The 23,249-nt window shown below is 44.9% G+C and overlaps 1 protein-coding gene across 1 annotated transcript; it reads left to right on the top strand.

Moving 5' to 3' along the window:
* Nucleotides 1–1,397: 1,397 nt before the first annotated feature.
* On the top strand, nucleotides 1,398–6,409 carry LOC119161810 (prolyl 4-hydroxylase subunit alpha-2). The gene is made up of 2 exons (XM_037414321.2): nucleotides 1,398–2,441; nucleotides 5,269–6,409. The coding sequence occupies exons 1-2, from the start codon at nucleotides 1,485–1,487 to the stop codon at nucleotides 5,767–5,769; spliced, it is 1,458 nt and encodes a 485-aa protein (XP_037270218.1). The 5' UTR covers nucleotides 1,398–1,484; the 3' UTR covers nucleotides 5,770–6,409.
* Nucleotides 6,410–23,249: the final 16,840 nt, after the last annotated feature.

Here is a 23,249-nt window from a genome sequence, read left to right as displayed (position 1 = left end):
GCATTGTAGCGCGTATTGTTGTTTGTGTCTGTTGTTTCGAGTGTGGCTGATTGTACTGTGTAGTACGTTGTTTGATTGGTGACATATCGTATTCAACTATTGTCTAGTGTGCATATTTGTGTATCGTTTGATCTGCCATATTTGAGAATATATTTTGTTTTGATTATCAACTCTCGGCTCTGAGTCGTTCTTTGGACCACAGCCGGAGTCCGCTGGCGCGCCAAATAGAACCACTTCTAAATTGTCCGCGCTTTTGTGCTGCAGTTCGGGAGACTGATACTTCGGTCCTTGGAATTATTCCGGCGATCGCCTCCCCAATTAACGGGACCTGTGACAGAGGGTGCACACGGTTGTGAAATATTTGCAGCTTCAATTTGTATGAAATAATCAATTATTAGTTCCCGTTGTTTCTAACCTAATTTAGCTCACCCATAAAACGTTTCATTGAAATCGATTCAACACTTTTGAGGAAAGGAGCAATAAAGATAAAAAACTTGTAAAAAAACACTATGCGAGATAAACAAAATTTGACGTACGCATAATGCTTTCGCCAAAGGACACGCGGCGCACTTTTGCGGCACTTGAAGCACCTGGGGAGGCCGCTTGACATCACGCTTCCACGGGTTTGTTTCTCAGAGTGCAGGAAATTTTTTGGTGTCAAAACTGCAAATTCAACTTTTTAGGGGGTTTATGTTATAATACCTCTTTAACTCGAAGCAGGGGACCGCGTTGATCGCAAAGCCACGGCGGATATTTTGCGCGCCGCCTGTCGGCCTCGCGAGCCATGTTACCTGCAGTAGTGGCAGCGCCTGTATCTCCAGTGTTCTACGTCGATCCCCTTCATGTAGCCGCTAGACTTTGCTATTAATACATTCTTAGGAATGCGCCAGAGCTAATAAAGCAGCAAACTCAAACGCACCACGAAAACACCACCAGTTCTAATAAATAAGCACTACTGCAAGTGGCGCACCAGAAGCCTTCTCCTTGAGTGGGCTGTACGGCGCAAGTCAGTTTGTTTACAAGCACTGAAGTTGTGTACAGAACCCTGCTTTTATTTTTTTCTGCTTATTTTGGGGGCTTTCTGCTTCTCTGTATATAAATTGTAAACTGGCGGGACAATAAACTAAATTTAAGCTGAATTTTGATTTTCTGCGTGTATCATTTTCTGCGTGTATTTTCTGCGTGCTTCTCCAAAATGCTCAAAGGCATTCCCACCACTGATATGCAAAAAAATTTGTGTACATTAAGCATTTAGCTTGGTAACAGATTGATATTTATTATTATATGACTTCGTAAAACCAAGAAAGCTTGTGCTTTGCACAACCTAGAAACGGAAGTTCCAAAATACAATATGACAGTCACAGACAACAAACTTTCTACTTTAATTTTCTTCACTCTCTTATTTTGTCTCATATTGAGCTGCCTTGTCAAGGCCACGTAGTGGGTAAGTACTACTCATCTGCAACAGGAACAAGAATTATACCATGCACTGGTCACGCTACGTTTACTCTCTCAGCTGCCTTTTGATCGAAGTTGGCGGCGTCAACGAGCTGCACACTTCAACGATCCACCTCCAGGAGGGCCTGGTGACGGAAAGCCTCGCTTTCGAAGATCTTTCTCGCTTCCTGCTGTCTGAGCAGCTACGCATCAGAACGAGCATTGACGAGTTCCAAACTGCGACCTCTGTGCCACCGCGGCACGACGATCCACTGACGAAGTTTGTTTTCGCCAGCCGCCTAGGCAACTACTGCGAAACGCTCACCAGGGCCGTCATCGGGTGGCAATACGAAGACATCCTTCGCAGCCTCCCCGATTCCGAAACCTTGTGGGCTTGGTGGCCAATGTCAAGTGACTTGAAGGGAGCAGCTGAAGGTGTGTGTAAGCTGCAGCAGGTCTACGACGTTCCCGTTCGACAAATGGTCTCGATGCGCTCCAACCTGCTGCCGTTGCCATCTCCCAATGACCTTAAGGATGTGGCCCGAGGTTGTTTCACAAAGGGACGCTTCGGAAACAGCACCATCTGGTCCAAAGCCGCCCTACGAAAAATGAGACGGCATGTGGCGGCTAGGCACGGACGCCGGTTTCGCATGGGAATTGCGTCCCTGCTCGCGAACAAAGCAGGTGAGACTGCGTATCCACTGCCGCCCGGAAGTGATATGCAGCATTACAAGTCAATCTGCGTTCGCTCCGGTGACGTTTGGCCTCTGCACGGTGACCTGGTCTGCCAGTACTCCGTCGGTGGCGGCCATCCGCATCTCTTGCTGCAGCCGCTCAAGGTGGAGTTCCTCTCGTACGATCCTCGAATCGTCGTTTTACACGACTTCGTGAGTGCCTGGGAGAGCCAAGTCATCCGCAATATGGGCGCCAAGAACCTCGTTCGCGGCACCGTCTACACCGAAGAAAACCCTTCCGGCGTTTCCAGCCCGCTTCGAATCAGCAAGGTGAGTATAATGAGTGTGGTGCAATATGCCATTATGAGGCATGTACGGTGAATAGACATTGTCATTTTCCTCTACCAACGTTACTGAAAAGGCGTAACCAGAAAAGGGGGTAACTGAGGCATAGTCATTCTCAAAATGGCCAGTAGGTATGGATTTAGCCCGCATGGCCGGGTTCGCCCCAACCGCCCCGCCCTCCTGAACTAGGGGATACACCACTGCCAACATTCATATAGCGCAGAGACAGAAGGTAAGTGCATCCACATGAAAGAATGCACAGTGTAATATGAGGTAGCTTGGTGTGCCCTTGCAAATATGCACAAGGCTTTGTCCAGTATGATCTCCATACAACCTTCTTCACCAGTACTGTTTACCCTTTATTACGAAAGACTGAGTCAGTCTTTTGACAATGATGCTGTTTAAGCTCGCCGTAATTTTTCTGTCACAAACCGAGATGAATATTATCACGAACCACTCCCCAATCTTCATCCCCTTCTTCTTCGCTCCCAAATGAGGCACGCTGATTTCTCTGGAGTGAGCTCTAGTAACCCTGACATATAAGAGAACGAGCCATGAGACGCCGAAAGCGAAGCAAAGAAAGAGGCTAAGAAATACAATCACAGATAGAGTGAGAAAAGGCTTAAAAGGGGGGAACCAGCCAGAAAGAGCTATAGAAAGAAATGAATGAGCGAGCAAGAGGAAAAAAATTGGCCCCGTATCTGCATGTTATTCTGCAAATGTCGTCAAAAGACGATAGTCTTGCGGGTGGAGAGAGTGAATAAAACATTTATTTGATGTTTTGAGGCACAAGAAAGTTGGTGAAGGATATTCTGGAGGCGCTGCGTTAGAGAGCCTCGAGCATGCAGCGGATGTGAACGAGCGCATCAAGTCACGTCACACGTAAGACAGGAGCGCCACCTAGCAGTTTGCTTAGAAAACAAAGCGCGTGACTCTGAGACGGGTGTGCGCGCCCGTCTCAGAGGTGAGAAGGTGTAGAATGGAAGGCGACGGGTAGTTGCCACCACCGTCTCGTCTTAGCGAAGCGTTGGAAACACTCGCCTTTTCTTTCAAGTGTCGCATGGTTAGCGCAGCCTAATAAGCGCTGCGGTCCATAAAATTACTTATGTATGCCTTTTCTAGTAAAAGACGCACATGCAGAATATATACGTGTTGTTATGGTGCACCAGACATGCGCAATAATTGCTTTTTAATTGACGATTGCACAAGTATGAACGCTGAATCTTGAGCCCCATTGGTAATCGCTACTGAGGCGGTCAGCCGTTCCAAGTACCCGATGCGTCTAAGAGTGGACAAACACACAAATGTACAGACAGACAGACAGACAGACAGACAGACAGACAGACAGACAGACAGACAGACAGACAGACAGATCAAAATTTTTGCGTCGAAGGTCTCCAAGAAACACTATCGTCTTCAAAAGACACAGATGAGACAGAAATCTTTGTCTAGGTCCAGAGAACCGCTAGTGCACAAAGTTGTTGGAGTAATCGGCCTCTGCCACATTGGAACGGGTGAGCCGAGCCTCATCGCCGCGTCGCTAGCCCTTTCGGTGGCTTTGAGTTGATGTAGACGTTCTGAGCACAGAGCTGCTTGCCTCTTTTGGTCGAGCGTAGAGGACTCTGCGATAAGGGGCAGTGTCAGAGCGTGTGGCGCCCCAATCTGGGCGAGTTGGATTAAGGCTCTCTGTGAACTGGTAGTGCGATAAAGACAGGTGTATGACCTGCTTTTAAGCATTCAAAGCGTAGACACCTGTATTCTAGAGAGTTTCGCATGGGGAAGCAAGAAGACTATCATTGCTAACTGGTAATCGTGGCCTCGTTAAATGTTAGGAAAACGTTCCTAAATACCGTATGTTTGTGTTCAAAGTTTACCCAAGCTGCCCAGCGTGGTTATTTCATGTAGAAGGATGTGTGCTTGAGAAAAAGAAAAATAGAAATTTTCTGGCTTTTTATTGATTTTAATTTACTTATTGAGAGAGAAAAATAGAACTGAACATAGGAAAAAAGACATAATAAATAAACAGAGAAACATAAAGCAATACAGGAAGAAAGGCAGATGATTTGCAAAGCGTATCAAAATAGCAAAAAGATAGAATATATGGGTGACCGTTATCTCCGCTATCCCTTTACCATTGCGCCTCACACAGAAGCCACGCTCTCAATTTAACTTTTCCATAATGCATAATGCTCTTGTGATGCTAGAGATTTCTTTCCTCGTGTGTCAGCACTTTTTCGAATTCTGGAGGCAGAATTGCTGCCCGTATGAAGCCACTTTTCTCAGAAATACGCGCTTTGTTGTTTGTCATGGCATGTAACAGTATGATGACATGTGATGTTTTTTGGTGGAATTGCTATTAATAGTGTACAGTATGAGTTCTCAGGATCCATGCATGGGTCACGTTTGAAGCTTATGAATAGAAAAGACATTAGTCGGGGCGTTCTTGACGTTTACTCGGCGCAGCTACCCTCCTGAGGTGATGTTACTTCCCTTCCAGTGGAAACCCTGGCATCATAGTTTGAGAAGCTGTGCCTCTGGTCGCAAATGCTACATGGCGTTCGGCGTGCGCAGTTGAGGAAGTGGTGCTCTAAGTGTCGGCTAGTTATATGGTGCAATCTATGGTGCAGACAACAAACAAGTAAAGTGGTGCTTACAATAGGCCTGGAGCTCTTCGCCCAGGACAGTGAGCAATGTAGTGCCATAAATAGCGATCTTTCAAAGAATATTCTGAAAACACTCTTGGCCAGCAGCTTCAGTTGGTTGTCGGTAGGTAACTTTGGTTTGCGTCCTTATTTTGTCTATTCGTTGGCAGGTCTCCTGGCTCAGTGAGGACCAGCACCCGCTTTTGGCCAATCTTGCCAGGCGCATTGCTGCTACCACGGGACTCTCGCTGGAGTCAGCAGAGCTGTACCAAGTGGCAAACTACGGCCTTGGTGGCCACTACACACCTCACCCTGACGCGAAAGATTTTGGCGACCTCGCGGACGAAGCAATAGCCGAGCGTCCTGACGGCAACCGGCTGGCCACTATGCTTCTCTTCCTGTCGGACGTATCGATAGGCGGCGCAACGGCGTTCGTGGATCCCCCAATGGCAGTGAAGCCCCGGATTGGCAAAGCACTGTTCTGGTTCAACCTGAGGCCCTACGAAGGCGATGACAGGCCGCGGCACTTCGACTTCTGGCACGAAAAGAAGATTCTTGACACACGCACATGGCACACTGGGTGCCCGGTGCTGCGCGGGTCTAAGTGGATTGCGACCAAGTGGATTCACGAAAGGGGCAACATCCACGTCGACTATGATGTGCCCGTCTAATAGGCGACTGATTGCAACTGCCGAGCGTGCGCGCAAGAACACGGGTGTTGTTTATGAGTCTTACATAAACTTCTCTTACGCATTTGCCTAGTTGTGCGTGGATATCACCAATTGATCCTTAAAATGTCATCCTGCGGATAAGTTGCTGAATGAACGAGCGTTCATGCAGCGCAGAATGTTTTCGCAACAATATTGATGGCTAACGACTAAAAGCAGATAAACAAGTGCTTATACCACGCTTATACACTGATAAACAGTGGCGATTCTACAAATGTCAGTGTTATTTCATCTGATATGCTTCATTGACTGTTCTACAATAGTGCGTGCCGGTTACACCGGTGCTGCTACTTCGCAGATAAAAATTTTATTATCTCGAATAATGTTCATCAGCATCAGCAGCTTGACTACGCTCACGGCATGGCAAAAAGGCCTCTCCCATCATCCGCGAATGGACCCAGCCTTTTGCTTTCTGCTACCACGTTATACCTGCAAACTTTTTAATCTCCTCGGCCCACCTAGTTTTCTATCTCCCCCTAGTGCGTTCGCCTTCTCTAGGAATCTTTCCCTATTGACCAGAGGTTATCATTCCTTCGCGATAAATGCCCAGCACATGTCAATTTATTCTTATTGATTTCCACAGTGATATACCTAATGCCGGTTTGTTCCCTGGGCAACTCTGCTCTCTTCTTGTCTCTGCAGGTTACACTTTTCATTTTCATTTTGATCACTCGGTGCGTTGTCGTCTATTTAAGCTTAACCCTCTTTGTGAGCCTCCAGGTTTCCAAGTACCGGCTAGATTCAGCTGTTGTACGCCTTCCTCTTGAGGGATAGTTGTAGATTACCATTCATGATTTGAGCATGCGTGTGGAATGGGATCAACTCTATCCTTATTCTTTCAGTTCTTTCCCTGTAATGTTGTGGCTCTGCGGTGGCTACTGGTCATAACTAAACATCTTCCTTTAGAACTGGAAGCATCTCTTCAACAATCGCAAAGCATTGTTTGCTGCCAAGACTGTTGGACAATACAAGAGTTTTATGCATATTATATTCTGACCTACTCTCCTGCTTTCCGTGTTAGGCCAGTAGTAATGAGCTGTAATTCGTCCCCTGAGTTACAGATCAAAGCAATGGCATCCGCAAATCGCAGGTTACTAAGAAACTCTTCATTACCTCTTATCCTTAACTCTTCCCAGTACTGGGCCCTGAAGACCTCCTGTAAACACGCGGTGAATAGCATTGGAGTTATTGTGTCTCCCTGCCTTCCACCCTTCTTTATTGGGATTCTATCACTTTCTTTGCGGAGAACTATGGTGGCTGTGGATCCGCAGTCGATTTCTTTCAGTATGTTATTGTAGCATTCATCGATGTCCTAATTCGGTAGTGCCTGCCACATTGCTGATATCTCGGCTGAGTCAAACGCCTTCACGTAATACATGAAGGTTATGTATAAAGAGTTGAAACTTCAGCAAGTTGGTACGGATTAATCATGATTCTAACAGCGCATGGAGGAACGAACACTGCCCAAAGAACATGCAAAACACGGGCACCCCTTTTGGGCACCTTCTCTTTTACTTGATTTATTTGATAGTTTGAACAGTTTTACAGCATCTTTTACGAAGTTCTATTTATTGTCGAACGGTGCACTGAAGTGAACTTCACCGACGAAGTGACGACGTCTTGATGGATTTTATGTGTGCTTAAGAAAAAAAAACAAAATACGTTGAAGCAGCTGGTGAGATAATTCAACAATCGACACACTATGCATCTGTGAGTGGCCAATCACGCTACTAGAAAATTGTTTGCACCACTTCGGGAAGTTTGATTGTTACGGGAAATAGTGTTTTTGTAACCATAGCAGGTATCCGCTCGACTGCATACTCGTGACACGGTCGGCTACGAGACATTGACAAAGCCGTCGCTCCGAAGTTGAAACGTGCCAACTCCATGAAAGCGTGACGCCATGAGCAGCTGCATAAGACGGGGCACAACGAACTCACTACCATAAATATTTTCCTGCAGAAACAGCACAAAGAGCAGATTTTTCAAACCACTTTTTGTGAAGCGGGGCGGCACAAAAGCCTGCTTGTCGTAGGTCTCAACCAGCTGCTGTCAATTGTTTAGGACTCGCCGCGGCGGCGAGTTGTATGCGTACGCTGTGCCGTTCAATATTTCTTCTTTGTGGTCCGCATAATAAACGGAATACGCAATGTTGTCATTCCACGCCACATTTTTAAGACGCTACCTTAACCAAGCCTTACTCAAGTACGACGAAAATTCCGCAGAAAGTGCAAGGTAGGTTCTTGAAACGTGTTGTGGGTGAACTTAAGACTATGGCTGACTTAATTCTAAGGATAACTTTAACTTAGGTTTGTGAATAAGGGTGTCGGTCTTCTGTCACTTTTTGCAGGCTGTTAGAGTCTCTCAATTATATACCTTCTGATGTTGGCTACTTTACGCTTATAGCTCTACTAGCTCTACTTGGTCGGTTGCATTCGAGAATTTTATAGTTTGCCGTCTTTTGATGAGATTCTTCGTCCCTTGGGAGAGTTTGTCAGTATCCTGCCTAGTGACTGTACCTTGGACTTCCGATGTACGCTCTTTGGATACTAGTGTGATTATGGTTCGTTGAGTCAACGCTAACGTCGGTTACCTCGTTTAGAGCCGCGAATCTATTCTTAAGCGAAACTATGAATGCATGTACTTGCCCTCTCACCGCTAGCTCGTTAATTCGTATCTTACGTATCAGTTTATCCCTTTGATTTTTTAAATCTAGGTGAACTTGAGCTCTTACCATTCTATGGTCGCTTCATTGGATCTTGCTAACTACTCTCACATCCTGTACACGGTTAGCGTGGAATATTTCCAAAAAACAAATGAATGAAACATGTGTGTATTTATAGCTATTAATGTACCCACGTACCAGATTCAAGGAAAACGGCAAGCGAGAAACACTTTCTAGCTCCCGAATGCATATATACATCGCCTCTTTAAATCTTTTGCCGAAAGTGTACTGCAAAGAACCTTGAAATAAACATGGTCACTCACCTAGTGTGAAGAGAAATATTGATGTTTTGCCATCGCTTATGGGTTCACTCAGATGAACTGGAAGTCATTGTCGATTAAGTCAATATTACGGCACGATACTGTGTTTGTGTTCAAAGTAAAGAATATACTTCATTTCCTTAGGGACGAATGAAATCCTTGTAAAATAAGCACTGGGTTAAAGTGAGCGTTTGGGCGAGTTGATAAATAATCGCCAAAAACACTTTCAACAGCGTGGGAAAACACGAATGAACTAAAGGGAAGTGACACGGACAGCTCTGTAGTCTACGTCGCCCTTCTTAAGTCCGTTCTTGTTTTTACGCGCTTTTCAATGTTGTATTCTCGAAGAAGGCCTTGAGCAAAAAGTTTTGGCAGAGTTCAAAGCTGCATTGGAAGTTTTCTTGCACCGTGATTTTGTATCTTGCTACATTTAACCAGTTTCTACATCGCTCGAATGCCATAGAGCCAGTGCCCAACCTTCCTGCTGCCTCCTATTTCTTTTCACCAATCTATGCTTTCCAAGTTGGCACTACTATGTACCCCATTGCAATTCACTTGAAACTTGAACAAGGCAACAAGCTCGAGGTACTTGTGAACACACAGCCTTTGCCCGAGGTACTTGTGCGTCGCTCCAATGGCGCTATGTCTTCCGTCGGCCGTGAACTGAACCACCAATGTCCAGTATCTTGACTTTGCACCCTGCCACCCTATCGGGCACAATACATCTGTTGTGTCGTCATAGACGCATCGTGTACCCTACTTTGCTCTAGTGAAGACAAACTGCAAAAGACGATTTTTACAATGAGCCGGAAACAGGAACAACGAATATCTTTCCCCTTTTATGCACGAAAATGGAAAAAGGGTGCTGAATCCTCACCCAGCAGATGATGAAGCTTATCAAAAACAGGCCAGCATTCGAGGTTTACGTAAAATTTTGTCCCCATTATTCTCTTAGTACAACTTAGGCTTATGCCAGCAAATGAGCTACGCAACAAGGTTGTCAATGGGGAAAATCCACTACAAGAAAATGAGTTTCAGGAGCAACCTTTATGATGCAATACAAAAACTGCGATTCCTGTTATATTGGTCGAACGGGACAATCTACGTGATGAAACAAAAGCACAAAAGCGAATGTTCAAAAAATAATCGCCGTGACTTGAACGCTTTTACTAAGCGTATGCAAAAGAGTTGTCGGGCGGGTATGCTACGTGGCGTTGTCGAAAGTTGGTACAATGGCTGTCAGTGGTTTCCTGGCAATTCTTGCATAGACAGACAGGCACGTTTTCTGCCTTCGCTGCTCTGAAATCCCACGGTGACATCAAGGTTTTTTTTCTGGTGTCGTCAGGCAGTATAACGTCGACCATTGTTGTGGGGTTCCTTCCGTAAACCTGCGGGAAAAGTGCCGCCTGCGTGCTTTCTTGTACCGCTGTGTTGTGGGTGAAAGTAACGTGCATAAGAATGTAGCGATCCAAGGGGGAAAAGAGGAGGCGAGTAGAAGGAGAGATAGAGGAGGACTGGAGGAATATCAGTAAATGGCTGATACCAAGCTGCTGTAGTTGAAACTTCATATTTGGCACAGCCCGACAGGATCCGGAAGATGTGGCTAAACTTGTACTTCACAGAGTGGGATGGCCATCCACTGATTGCAGGCTACGAAATGGATGGCGAGAGCTTCGTTGTGGTGCCCAAAAAGATGAAAACACTGAGCCGAATTGAGTCCATCACTATTAGCGTCACAGAGCCAATCAGCGAAGTTATGGCCAGAGGGACAGTGAAGATTAGTATAACTCTCCCGATTTTCGAAACATTAAAAAGATAAACTTCAGTGAAGAGCCATTTTCTAGCCATTCCGATGCAGTCACCGACAGGACAAGCTGGTAGAAGGCGCTTTTTAGGAGACAATGGTGCAAAACAAGAACTACAGCAGCAACAAGCACTCTGGACGATGCTGACATCAGGCAGGACATAACGGCAAACCCCGACCCGTTTGAAAGCAGTTCAAGTGTGGATGACTAATTTAAAGCATTCAAGTGTGTATGTTATCAGACTCATTTGTACAAGCATTGTGACAAAATACGAAATATACGGGCATGTCTTTCTGGTGACGCCAGACTTGCGTTTTGATAAACATAAACACCATGTGTGGAAGTCATGGAAGGGCACCTTTGTCACCGCGTTCAGAAAAAACGCAGTTGAATTGTGGAACGAAGCCATCATGTACGAACGAAGGAGTGGCGACGAAGGTGAATATTTCTTCATCAAGCAACATTTACTCTACGATGCTGATCGGAATCTTCAAGAGTCATGCATCGTGCTTCTTAAATTTCAAAGGTTGATGAGAAATATTAAAAGCAAATGAAAATAGAACCACCTGTATTGTGCGAGGATCTACTTTATGGCATGAAATACACAACTGCCGCCTCCACAGATGCCCTCGGGTTGAAAGATGCACTACCTGTGCCAAACGAGGCAAGATCATCTAAACAAGGTGTCTTCTCATTCCGATTAGTGACGCCACATATCAGGCATCACATGAACTGCATGAGATGAATGTACCACTTGAAGAATCGTACTAAAGCAAGATACTTTTTATTGTCGGTCTATAGGTTACTCTTCCCTGATATATGGTTGTTAATGGTGCGAACCTGTCAGCGCTGATCGACACAGGTGCTTCAGTGAGCCTGACTAGCGAGACGATAATAACCATTAGTGACATGCAACCAGGGAAACCAATCAGGATTTGCAGCTATCACGAAACTTCAAGAGAGCTCATGAAATGGACAGAAGCAGAAGCGTCATTGAGACCCAAACAGTAAGAGCGAAATGCCTCGTAACGCCTGGTGTTAATTTTAATTTTCTTCTCTTCCAGCCGGATATGAAACTTCTACAAATGAACATACAGTGGAAAGGTGTTATAACAACTGACAACGTCAAAAATTTCTCTAGAATTGTAGGAAAGCAGCCAAAGATTGTAGCGCGCACCGAGGAAGACGTCAAAGTATGGGAATCTTGTGTTTTTTGGCTTTTACCCCCAACTAACACAGAAATTGAAGTTATTTTTGAACTGCGTGACAAAAACATAATAAAAAAAAAACCTATGCCATGAGTCATGACAAAAAAATTTGCTTAAGGCAGGAAACTCAAGGTATGATGGATGCGGTCATCATCAGACCATCTAAGTCATTGTTTGCTTCATCAATTACCATAGTGCCTAAAGAAGATCAATATTTTCGCTTATGCACAGATCCAGGCTGATAACCCGGTAGGCAGACCTATTCTGTTTTGCAGTGCCGAGAATTGACCCGATCATCAATGAAACAAGCGAGTGTGAATGGTTTTCCGAAAATAATTTTTGCAAAGGATACTGACAAGTACCTCTGAGGGAAGACACGTAGAAGTTCACGGCGTTCATTACACCATTTCATGTGTATAAATACAATGGCCTCGCATTCTGGTGGAAGCATTCCGGCGCATTTTTTTTTCAGAAAATGATGAACATCGTACCAAAACCATTTATTCTAAAATTTTGTGATGTCAATGAGGATGATATTGTTGTGTGTTGCGACCATGTACTTTGCCTTTCAGAGGTGTTACAAACCTTTAGTGACGCAAGACTTTAACCAATACAAATAAAAGTGAGTTCTTTTGTCGGACTATAATATATCTCGGTAGATGTTTCGACGGCATGACAGAGAGTACTAAAAAAGAAAACATGCAACAAATGAAGTCTCTTCCGAAACCCTATGACGTCCATTCACTGCGTGATATTTTAAGACTCGCTGGGAACGTGCAAGCATTTGAGAAAGACTACGCCAAGAAGACCAAGTGCCTCACAGCCCTAACTGAAAAGGGCATTCAATTGCTTTGGATGGACGAATGCGAACGTGTGCTAATTTGGAGCTGGATACCATCATTTCGCCTGACCCTGCATTGACGCTTCCAGATTTCACCTTACCCTTTGAACTCTACACCTATGCTTCATACTATGGAACTGGGGCTTGTGTCTACCAAAGAGTTGAAAGGAGCCTGCGGTCAGACAACTACAAGTGAGCAGATAGTTTGTACACGTTTACTAAAGCGGAAGCTAATTACTGCACCACGGAAAAACAAGCATTAGCCACGCTTATGGTCTTGAGAAATTTCAGGACAGACTTGGAATGTCAATATTTTGAACTGTTCACCGACAAATCGGCTTTGACTTATCTGCTTGATCTCGCACAGCCAAAGCGGTGAATTGCACGATGGACGAGTGACGTTCAAGGGTGAACGTTTGAGGCAGCTCATTCTTCGGGAAAAAAATCACCAAAATGCTGATGCCTTGCCCAGACTGCATATATCACAAGAAACTGGAGTGGAGTGCGTAAGCTTATTAAGGTTAGGGAAGGAGCCGGAAAATTTTAATTTAAAACGGAAAAGTACAAGCGTCTAAAACCGAAGTTGCGATCAGTCTGCGGCTCTATTATAAGAGTTCAGTATCTGAGGGACGCAGATTATTTCGAAGACATACAGAAAGCTAACTGCAAGGTTCACGTGGAAGAACATGAAAGAGGATGTCCCTAATTAGGTCAAAACATGCTTTGAATGACACGTTTTCAAGAAAAAGTGTAGACCAGGTGGAAATGAAATGGCGTTACTAAAATAGTCTGATGTATCTTTCAAAGTACAGCACCTCGGCTTTGCCGAAATCAAGAAGAAAGGTGAGGGCGTACGAAAAATGCAAGCGTTTTTGGTTGTCATCGATGAGTGCACGCGCTATGTTGCTACTAACGGTGGCTCTGAAAAGGCGAATCCAGTAACTTCGGTCCTCGAGCGGAAGATGTTCAAGGACGTTAACATAATTGTTGCCGGCAACGAACCAGATTTCCGAAGGCTTAAGCTTCGACAATGAGCAGAAGTAAGAGGCCTCAAATCACGTTTCCCAGCATGATATCACCCTGAAGCTTTTTTCTCACGGAAAAAGTGTTGGAGACCTGAAGATGTTCCTCTCTTTTTACCCACACTTCAAGAGTCGATGTCAATGCGCTCTAGAGGCGGCTGTATCACATCAGGGGCCGTATTCACAAAGCTTTCTCTTGACTACGCATTTTCTTCGCCAAGAATTCTCTTATCTTGAAGGATTACAATAGCGCGGGTACGAATTTAACTTATTCGGCACTTATGAGCGCGAAAAGAAGACGCGATAGCCGATGAAATGACAAGAAAAGAAAGAATTGTGTGCCGATATTAGCAAAGTGGCACGTAAAGCGTCTAGCATCGAGAGTATACGATGATAGGCAATGACTTGCTGCATCTCAGTTTTAGTTCCGCGGGCGTCTGCTACAGTGCTTACGCCATGCCGCGTTGTAATAGACACCTAGGTGTGTGGTTCAAAGCCAAGCGCCCGAAATTCATCAATGACCGTAGCTAAAAAAATTGCTGGATGGTCTTAAGCAATAATCCATGCACAATCTCGCCAAGTACAATGCAACAACACTCCAGGTGCACCACATAAATAAAACCACGCAAAAACTGATCTATGCAATGTTTGAAAATGTACCCCACATGTTTTCCCCTGTTTAACACGACCAGTTACCTTACATTTTAACGAACCTGCGCTGCTACTAAACTAATCCGGTGTAATCGAGCCTAGCATAGTGGTGAACGTAAGGATATTTTGTAGGTAGACGTGAAAGGTTGCCTTTCTTACAATATTCTTATTACGAGACACAGGAGCGGCTTCTGTGCCTGCGGTCGAATGCTGCAGCAGTAATCAAATGAAATTGTGAGTGCAATTTCGCAGGTTCAATGCACCGCAGCATTTCGATAAAGCCGAAATAGGAGACCATGCTTACGCTTGCAATTAGATATGTGTCTATGTAAAACAAAGGAGACCAGTCGGGAGGTGTTTCAGTGCTAATGCTTTTCACAAAACTTGGTGCAGGTATCTCGTCTAGTGGTGTTTGAGTGAGCCAACAAAGCAAGGCACGTGTATACGAGTCTTGAAGTCAAGAGACATTACCACACGCGCGAAAAGGATGAAAGATAGAGAGATAGAGAGAGAGATGCTCTCGTTTCGTCTCAACAAAAGCCTGAAATCGAAGTGACAGATATTAAAGGCAATTTTCTGGCCTAGCAGACGTCAGCGAAAATTTCCGCAATGCAGCGTCGGATGCATTGAGAGCATAAAAAGGCGGAGTACGCGTTTTATGGGAGTGACAGCCACACAGAAAGCGAGATGAAATGTGACTGTCTTTAGATGTGAGAGTCAATGGTAATTAAAAGAGTTTTTCTTTTTTATTTTTATAAGTTGCCGCGCCTGAAATTATGCGTGGCGGCGGATAGTCCTATCTTGAGAAAGTGGCTTTCGCGCTCTCTTATTTCATTCCCCTTTTGACCCAAAAGCGCTCTGCCGTGCTCCTTTGTAAATTACAAAATTCAGCGTCTGTGTTTTCCCCCTCCATCCTCTGCTATCACAAGAGTTCCCAGTGCTGAAATACCAACATTATACCTGATATATTACTTTTCACGAGTTTGAATATTCAACCACCCGTTAGTCTTCATGATGTTTTGAAGAAAATCTAAACATTCAGTGAGCTAATTGCTTGCAGCCAAGCTGACTGGACATGTTTCATGCTAATTTGGTGGAAATCGTTACTTGCAGCAAGGCAAAAGAGTACCAACAGATAGAGAAGACACAAACCGAGTGATAAGTTTGTGTTTTCTCTCGTGCTACCTGTCCTGTTGCGCGCTTCATTGTAATGCCGCTGTCAGTGGTTAAAAAGAACTATAGCAGCTAATCGAGTTCTGCTGAAAGGGTCCCCGATTCTCCAGAGGGGGACAGAACACTGGCAAACTGACTTGCGTCATAGAGAGATACTCTGTTTTTGCTTCCTACAATAAATTTTAAACCAAAGTTTATATTTTATTACCCACAGCTCCAGTACAGATGAACGGTGTATGGACAAAATACGTGTATTCAGTTTGCCTAGGTTTGTGCCCTTAATAGTGATTGCTAACAGGTATTACAATATGCATACATATCACACACATATAAAACCACGGGTGATAGCTCGTTTATTCTGATTGAAATTGATATGTTGAAATTGAAACATTCGACCCAAGCAATGTGTACAAAATCAATGATAAACGGGCTCTCATTTAAAAGACACATACATACAAACATACATACATACATACATACATACACACACACATACATACATACATACATACATACATACACACACACATACATACATACATACATACATACATACATACATACATACATACATACATACATACATACATACATACATACATACATACATACATACGTAGAGGAGCTATGCTCTAAACAAAACTTTGATGGTTGGTTCCATTTTATCCAATTTATTGCTCATGACTGCACGTTGACAGATGAAACAACTTTTCCGAATGCACTTATTTTGTGAAAGGTTACATTTATTTTTATGTAGAAAAAAGAAATTGAGAAGTATAATGGCTCAGAAGATGAACAAGAAAGAAATTCAGCCAAATTATTACCAAACATACTCATCAATGATAAACGGACTCTAACTTCAATGATACATACATACATACATACATACATACATACATACATACATACATACATACATACATACATACATACATACATACATACATACATACATACGTACGTACGTACGTACGCACGCACGTACGTACGTACATCCACTGAGATTTAAATATTAAGATGAACGGCTGTAAAAGAACAATCTCTCAGCACTGTTATGTCTAAGCTCTGTCTTTCTTGAACCATCTTGGAAAAGCTTGATGCGTAGTTTCTGCTGCTGCCCACTTTCACCTTAAGAAACAGACAAAGAAGATCCTTGACAATGCCATGCTAAAGGAAAGAGCTGTGCATCACAATTTGGTACAGGTCTGTAATATTACTCTGTTTATTTACATAGCTCGGCTCATTCCCAACACAGTGACAAAGCATGTTAGGACACTTGGGCTGAAAGGTCGGCACAGCACAAAAAAATTGTAGACAGTAAATGAATAATACAATTCAAAGCTACTATGCTCCTCGGTGCAAACAGTGTTTATATTGACTGCTACAGACCCCGTTTCATTTCCCAAAAACACTCCTCAAAAAAGCTCAAAAGTTTGCAGATCAGCACAGTTCCCATACAGCTGTTGGTTAGTCTGCTTGAAAAAAAAAATCCGTTCACTGGTGGGCAAAGACTGTACACTTAGTATGTGAGGTGATGCTCCAGTGCACGGCATGTATTTCTTGCTGCTGGCCTCAATTGCAATGTGGCTCAGCACATATGTGTAAACTCACAACTAATACCGGGCCACTACGAAGTAATTATGTTTCATTTGCACAAAACAGAGGCCACAATAAAAGAACATAACAACATTTACCGTGACGCGGTTCAAAAAATGTAAATACATTTCCATGGAATTTTCACAGCTCATCTGAGAATAGTAATAATGGTTATAAACGCATTGTTACTTCCTCTAACCTAATAGTTCTAAGAGGTCAGCTTCAATATTAGAGTATACCAGTACCTTTGTAGGGCTGAACAATGGTACAGGCACCAAGAAAAAGATAAGTAAATGCAAGCTATCGCAACATATAAATTAAAATAAATACTTTTAATTATATTGTTAGGAAACCTTCATAGATGATAAGTCATATTTGCATAGTACACAATTACATTATGAACAAACCTACCCGAGCAAATACTGCATTACTGAAGTTACACTTACATAATAGAAACAGAGAAGTAGACTCTTGAAGGACAGACAGGCAGTGGGATAACATTACACAAGTATTAAAATCTAGTGTTAGAGTAGTGATGATCGTCTTCCTTCCCAATGAAACAATTAACATAGAAGCACTTTTCAGAGTTTACACACACGTCACGTCATTGGTGCTATACAAACGAGTGTATACTGAAGAATTATTATGACTAAGTACAAGATTACCGCATCAATAACTTTATTTCTTGCACTACAAAGAATGCAAATACAGTTACCATTGCTGAGTATGGAAGCTGCGATTTATGGCAGTAAAATGCAGACACACACAGGCGCTTTGATTAACATGCCTGTTAAAAATTTGAGCTCAAATTCATTTGCCCACTAGCACTACAGCAGCCTTTAAATTACTGTCATAGTTTGGTATCTTCAATGCAAAACTTCATATTTGGAATGCTCGAGCGCAAAGATAACTGCTGAATAATGAACTGCTAAGAAGTTAAATTGCAGCTGCACAGAATGTTACTGTGTATTCAATTCAAGCCGCTCCAGACATCACAATGTGCTCTTTCTGCTGTCGTGAACTTTGAGCAGGAGAACACTATCACTGGCAGTCCCTTCCTACTTGTTGGTCTTCGGTGCTCTGTTCGAAGTACAATGTACGTGACCGTGGAGCACCTGATCTCTTGTTACTACTGTAACTTAAAAAAATACTGATCATTGTTACAACCATGCTACATGCAAAAGTGTACAGATGTTAAATATTTGCTCGTATTTACAGATGCCGTATTTTGAGAAGCTAATAACAAGTTTGCAGAAATAATAAAAAGAAATGAAGTCTCAACACTTACACAAACATTCAATACTGAAATAATATTTTATTATCATGCAAGTGCAGAACTACAATGTTATATATCAAGGCAGGAAACTTGTCCCAGGCATGAGACCAGGCTCTCGTCATCGTCGATGCTCGCATCTGACGCTAGCTGCACGAATTGGCTGGAGTCACGGACATGGGTTGGTGTCTTCCGTGTTTGTGGTGCGAAGATTCGGTGTAGAAAATTTAAAAGGGCTTGGCATGGGGAGGAACTGAAGTCTACAATCGGTCGGAGGGGGACGTCAGGCTTGTGAATTTTCGTAGTCCTTAGAAACTCGGTGTGGATCTGTTACGGCAGATTAGTCGCAGGTAAAGTGCTCTGAGATTCGGGTAATGCTTGAAAATTTCTGCGAGTAGCTTGTTTAGCTGTGTCTAGGTTGGCTTTGTTGGGTCCTTTACTAGCTGCGTGTATGCGCCCCCTTCTAAAAGAGCTGAAACCCTCCGATCATAGTTCCCGCGTTCCGACACCACCATCGAATTGCCCTTGTCGGTGGGCTAGATGACAATCCTCCGATCCCGTCGGAATTCCCGAAGCGCTTGGTTCTCCTCTTTGGTCAAGTCCTTTTTTCTTTGTAACAGTCATTTCGAAAGGATCCCAATTGATTTCAGCCTAATTTCTTCTCTGGCGCCCGGCCTCACGCTCTGGACGGCTTCTTCTACAGCCGCAAGAAGTTTCGGTAGACGGGGCGTCGTTGACATGTTATAGTCATGTCCCTTTGCCAGGACAAAAGTTTGCCGATCAGTGAGAGGACGAGATGAAATATTGGTGACAAACCTGGAATTTTGGATGCTTTGGGTGGAACTCGGGTCCAACAGGTGGGAGAGTTTCTTATCCTGAGTGGTCCGGTGCATATTTGCTGTCGATGCCGCAACGGAGTCCGTGAACGCGTCGACCGCACACATCAACTCAGGGATGCGCTGCTCAAGTCGACGCTTGGCGAAGAACAGGTCCAATTCTTTTTTTCCGCAGAGAGGCGTTAATATCATGAAGACGGGCGTTGATCATTCGTTGTTTGGCTCTCGTGACAACTTCCAAGCCTTCAGGGGTCGAGACAGGTTCTTTTAGGCGCAGGCTTTGAAGAGCAACTTTCCTTTCTTTGCTGGTGTGGCTGAGGTCGAGATGAGTCTTGAAGACTTCGATGCCTTCCTTATAGCGCATGTAGCGCTTGACGAACGCCATGCTATCGTGTCCAAAGTCTTGGCCAATTGACTTGAAAGTTGTAGTGAAGTTCAATAAAAAAATTGCCATGGTGGATACTGGAAAACATGGTGGACGTAGTGGAAATATTATAGGGCATGGTGGAAATTATGATGAATATGGTGAGACGTAGGGAAAAATATGGTGGATATGCCGGGACATACTGGGTGGTATGATGGTTAAAGTGGAAATGATGGTGGATAGCAGAGGCTAGATGGTGGGCAATAATGGGACACTCTGCCCGCCATTGTGATAATGCTGGGAAGCCCTAAGCATATGGTAGGTGGTGCTTATTATGGTGGGCCAAATGGTGTACCAAGCTGAGAAACTCTTCCTACCTTTGCGATAATGCTGGGAAGCACAAAGCAGATGATGGGTGCTGCTTGTTATGGTTGGCCACATGGTGTACCAAGCTGAGAAGCTCTGCCCACCATTGCGATAATGATGGGAAGCAGTAAGCAGATGATGGGTGGGCTTATCATGGCGGGCAATTTATATAGTGTACCAAGCTGGGATCTGTACTCTACATGTGCGACCACCATGATTTCCACCAAACGTTAGGCCTGCCGACCGAGTCCATACAATTGTGTTGTTCGTGCTTCCGGGTTTCAGAATACACTATTTCGATGATTAAGAATCACCAAACAGCGCAGCCATGGCATCAATTAACCTAAATAAAGCACTTTTCATTGCGTATGGTGTCCGCTCAAGAAGAAACAAACATTGATGCGACGCGATTCAAGCACTCGCAGAGAACGTACGTCTCTTCTCACCGACAGCCGCCGGTTGCACTCGCCGCCACTTCTCTAGCTTTTGTGCGAGAACTCAGACGTGGCAATTCGTATGCTTGGGGAACCAATATGATAGCGTAATGTTTCCGGCACACTGCATTCGTTTTGGCCAAGCCGTTATGTAGCTGTTGCTTTAACGAAAGAGCTACAGCATTGCGCTGGCACGACCACCCTCTACATTGCGCGAAAAGCGTCCCAATACTCAAAAAAATAAATTAGGTGGGCCTATTTATGTAATGAGCCTGGGAGCGTCATAAAGCGTGAGCAGATGTCGCCCTTTAGAACGAGCGCGAAACGGATATTAAACTTGGCAGACCCCACCGGTAAACTGTTCCTGCTCCCCAGTCCACTTGGTTTTTTTTTCTTGCAGTTGTGAATTGTAAAAAAATAGCACTGGTGCCACTAACACAGTGGCAATCGTTACAGGCAGCAGTTGCTTGTGTTTATTAAATGTGCAATTTTTTGTAGCAGTTGCCGATCTCGTATATGTCGTGTACACGACAAACATAACTGAAGTTGAACCGTAAGTTTGTATGCTAAGTAACTATTTAACACATACCTAAGCTCATGTTCGTATGGCGCAGTGGTTAGGGTCTCCAAATGGGAATCCGCAGGTTGCACGTTGAATCCTCCGTGGCACCATGTTTTTTTTACGGAACGGGTGTTTGTATACAGTTTCTATAGAATTCTTTTTTATTTTTTGTGGCAGCTCGTCACGGTGATTCTGACGCTATTTCGCGCCCAAGCGTTGCCGGCACTGCAGCACCCACCATATCCCACCATGCGCCATGGTGGGCATTTCCCACCATTCACCCACTACATTAATCCGTTATAATGGTGGGTGGTGGTTTACACCATGCCCACCATTCGTTTTTTTTCGATAGGGAGGAGAGGGGCGTCAGCGTCATTTCTCGGCGCCTCAGGGGCATCGCCATAAGCATAAGCTCGTGCTTGTTGCGCTTGGCCGGACGCTGCTGACTGCTTCGCCTTTTGCGTTCTGCTCTGCAAATAAACCCCGTTACAAGTGGTGGAGTCTGCTGAGTTTCGATCACCCTGGAACTTCAGAATCTTCATTTTACAATTCATTATGCCTACCTACACAAGCGCCGCTCCAACTCCTCCACCGGCACCACCTACTGTCGTCTGCGCTGGTTCTCTGCGTCTGTGAGATCCCCCTGTTTTCTCAGACAGAGAAGACAAGGACGTTGATGACTGGATTTCTATGTACGAACGAGTGAGTACCCACAACAAATGAGAGGACACTGCCAAGTTGACCTACGTGCCCTTCTACTTGTCGGACGTGGCCAAGCTGTGGTTCATAAACCACGAAGCGGAACTCCCTACGTGGTCTGTCTTCAAAACGAGCCTCACACAAGTTGTCGGACGGCCTGAGGTGCGCAAACGCCGTGCCGGAGAACGCTTGTATACTCGGTCCCAGCAGCTTGGTGAAAATTTCACAAGCTATATTGAGGACGTTCTGGACCTTTTCAAGCGAGTAAGTGGGTCGATGTCCGAAGAGCTTAAGATCAAGCACATCATGAAGGGCATTGAGGATGACGCTTTACTAATGTTGCTTTCTAAGAGTCCTCGCACTGTCATAGAACTTACTGAGTTATGCCAGAGTGTTGACGAGTTGTGCAGGCAACGTCTTTCCAACTGATGTTCCTCGGCGCCCGACGACTCTTCTAGCCTGTCAACCCTTGGCATAGGAGAAGACCGTGGCCCTCTTTTCTTCAAGATACAAGAGTTCATCTGAGCTGAGGTCGCTCGTCAACTCTCCTTGATGTCCTGCGTACCCCATCAACCACGCAGATTGACGTCTACGCTCCACGACTTCATTCAAGACCAGGTCGCACAAGTTCTTCCTTCCGCCCCTCCCGCCCGTGAACCGTCGCCAGTCACCGAACCTCTCACGTACGCAGAGGCCGTTGCTCGACCTCGACAGCCTTCGTTTCCATTCAGCACCTATGTATTAGCCGCCGCCCTTTTCGCCGCCGACCTATTCACCACCGCCTATGCCAATACCACCTCGGCTTCAGTTTTCTGCCCTCCCCCCCCCCCCAGCCGCAACTCGGCGCCCACTCTGACCAACGGCGGACCTACGACAACCGTCCGATATGTTTTGCTTGCGGCAGTGTTGGCCACGTGGTGCGTTATTGTCGTCGACGCCAGGCTGCTCCGAACATTCGACGAATGCCCTCTTTCGACCTCCCCGTTTTTCTCTACGCCTTCAAGCCCTCCTTCCTCTTCCTTTTCTCCTTATCGTCCAGTCGGCGGAAGCCGCCGCTCTCCATCTCCACGTTGACGTTCGCCTTCTCCTATGCGTCGCCATTCCGGAACCACCGATCAGGAAAACTAACGGCCGCAGTTCCCGAGGCACGAACTGCGTGCCCATCGCCAAGCACAAGTCCTCGCCCCTGTCCAGCTAATGTCATTGAAGTGTACGTCGATGGCATCGTCGTCATGGCGCTTGTCGACCCCGGAGCCGCTCTATCCGTCCTTTGCGTCCACCTGTGCCACAAACTCCGCAACTTTCTGAAGCCAATATCTGGTCTCTAAGAATGGCTAATGCACAAAGTGTAACACCTCTCGCAGCCGTTACCAAAGCAGTCGTCATCGAAGGGATTATATATATCGTCGAATTTGTAGTGCTTCCCTCGTGTTCTCATGACATGATATTCGGCTGGGACTTTCGTGCAAATAATAATGCCGTCATTGACTGCTATCTGCACTTCCTGAAGTTCCCGCTGTCGAAGCCTCCCTGCCGTATTATAGACTGTCTGTTTCTAACGACACCATGGTACCACCGCGCTCTTCTCTGCTTGTGACTGTGTCGTGT

Source organism: Rhipicephalus microplus, chromosome X, assembly GCF_043290135.1.
Source record: "Rhipicephalus microplus isolate Deutch F79 chromosome X, USDA_Rmic, whole genome shotgun sequence".
In the NCBI taxonomy this organism is placed as follows: Eukaryota; Metazoa; Arthropoda; class Arachnida; order Ixodida; family Ixodidae; genus Rhipicephalus; species Rhipicephalus microplus.
The sequence above is the reverse complement of the archived record's forward strand: the minus strand, read 5'-3'. Positions and strand labels throughout refer to the sequence as shown.

Bases quoted from the DNA above. Each gene is read 5' to 3' on its own strand.
- LOC119161810 (XM_037414321.2), top strand. From the start codon at position 1,485: ATGCACTGGTCACGCTACGTTTACTCTCTCAGCTGCCTTTTGATCGAA. The intron at 2,442-5,268 runs GTGAGTATAATG...ATTCGTTGGCAG, and splicing joins GCCCGCTTCGAATCAGCAAG to GTCTCCTGGCTCAGTGAGGA.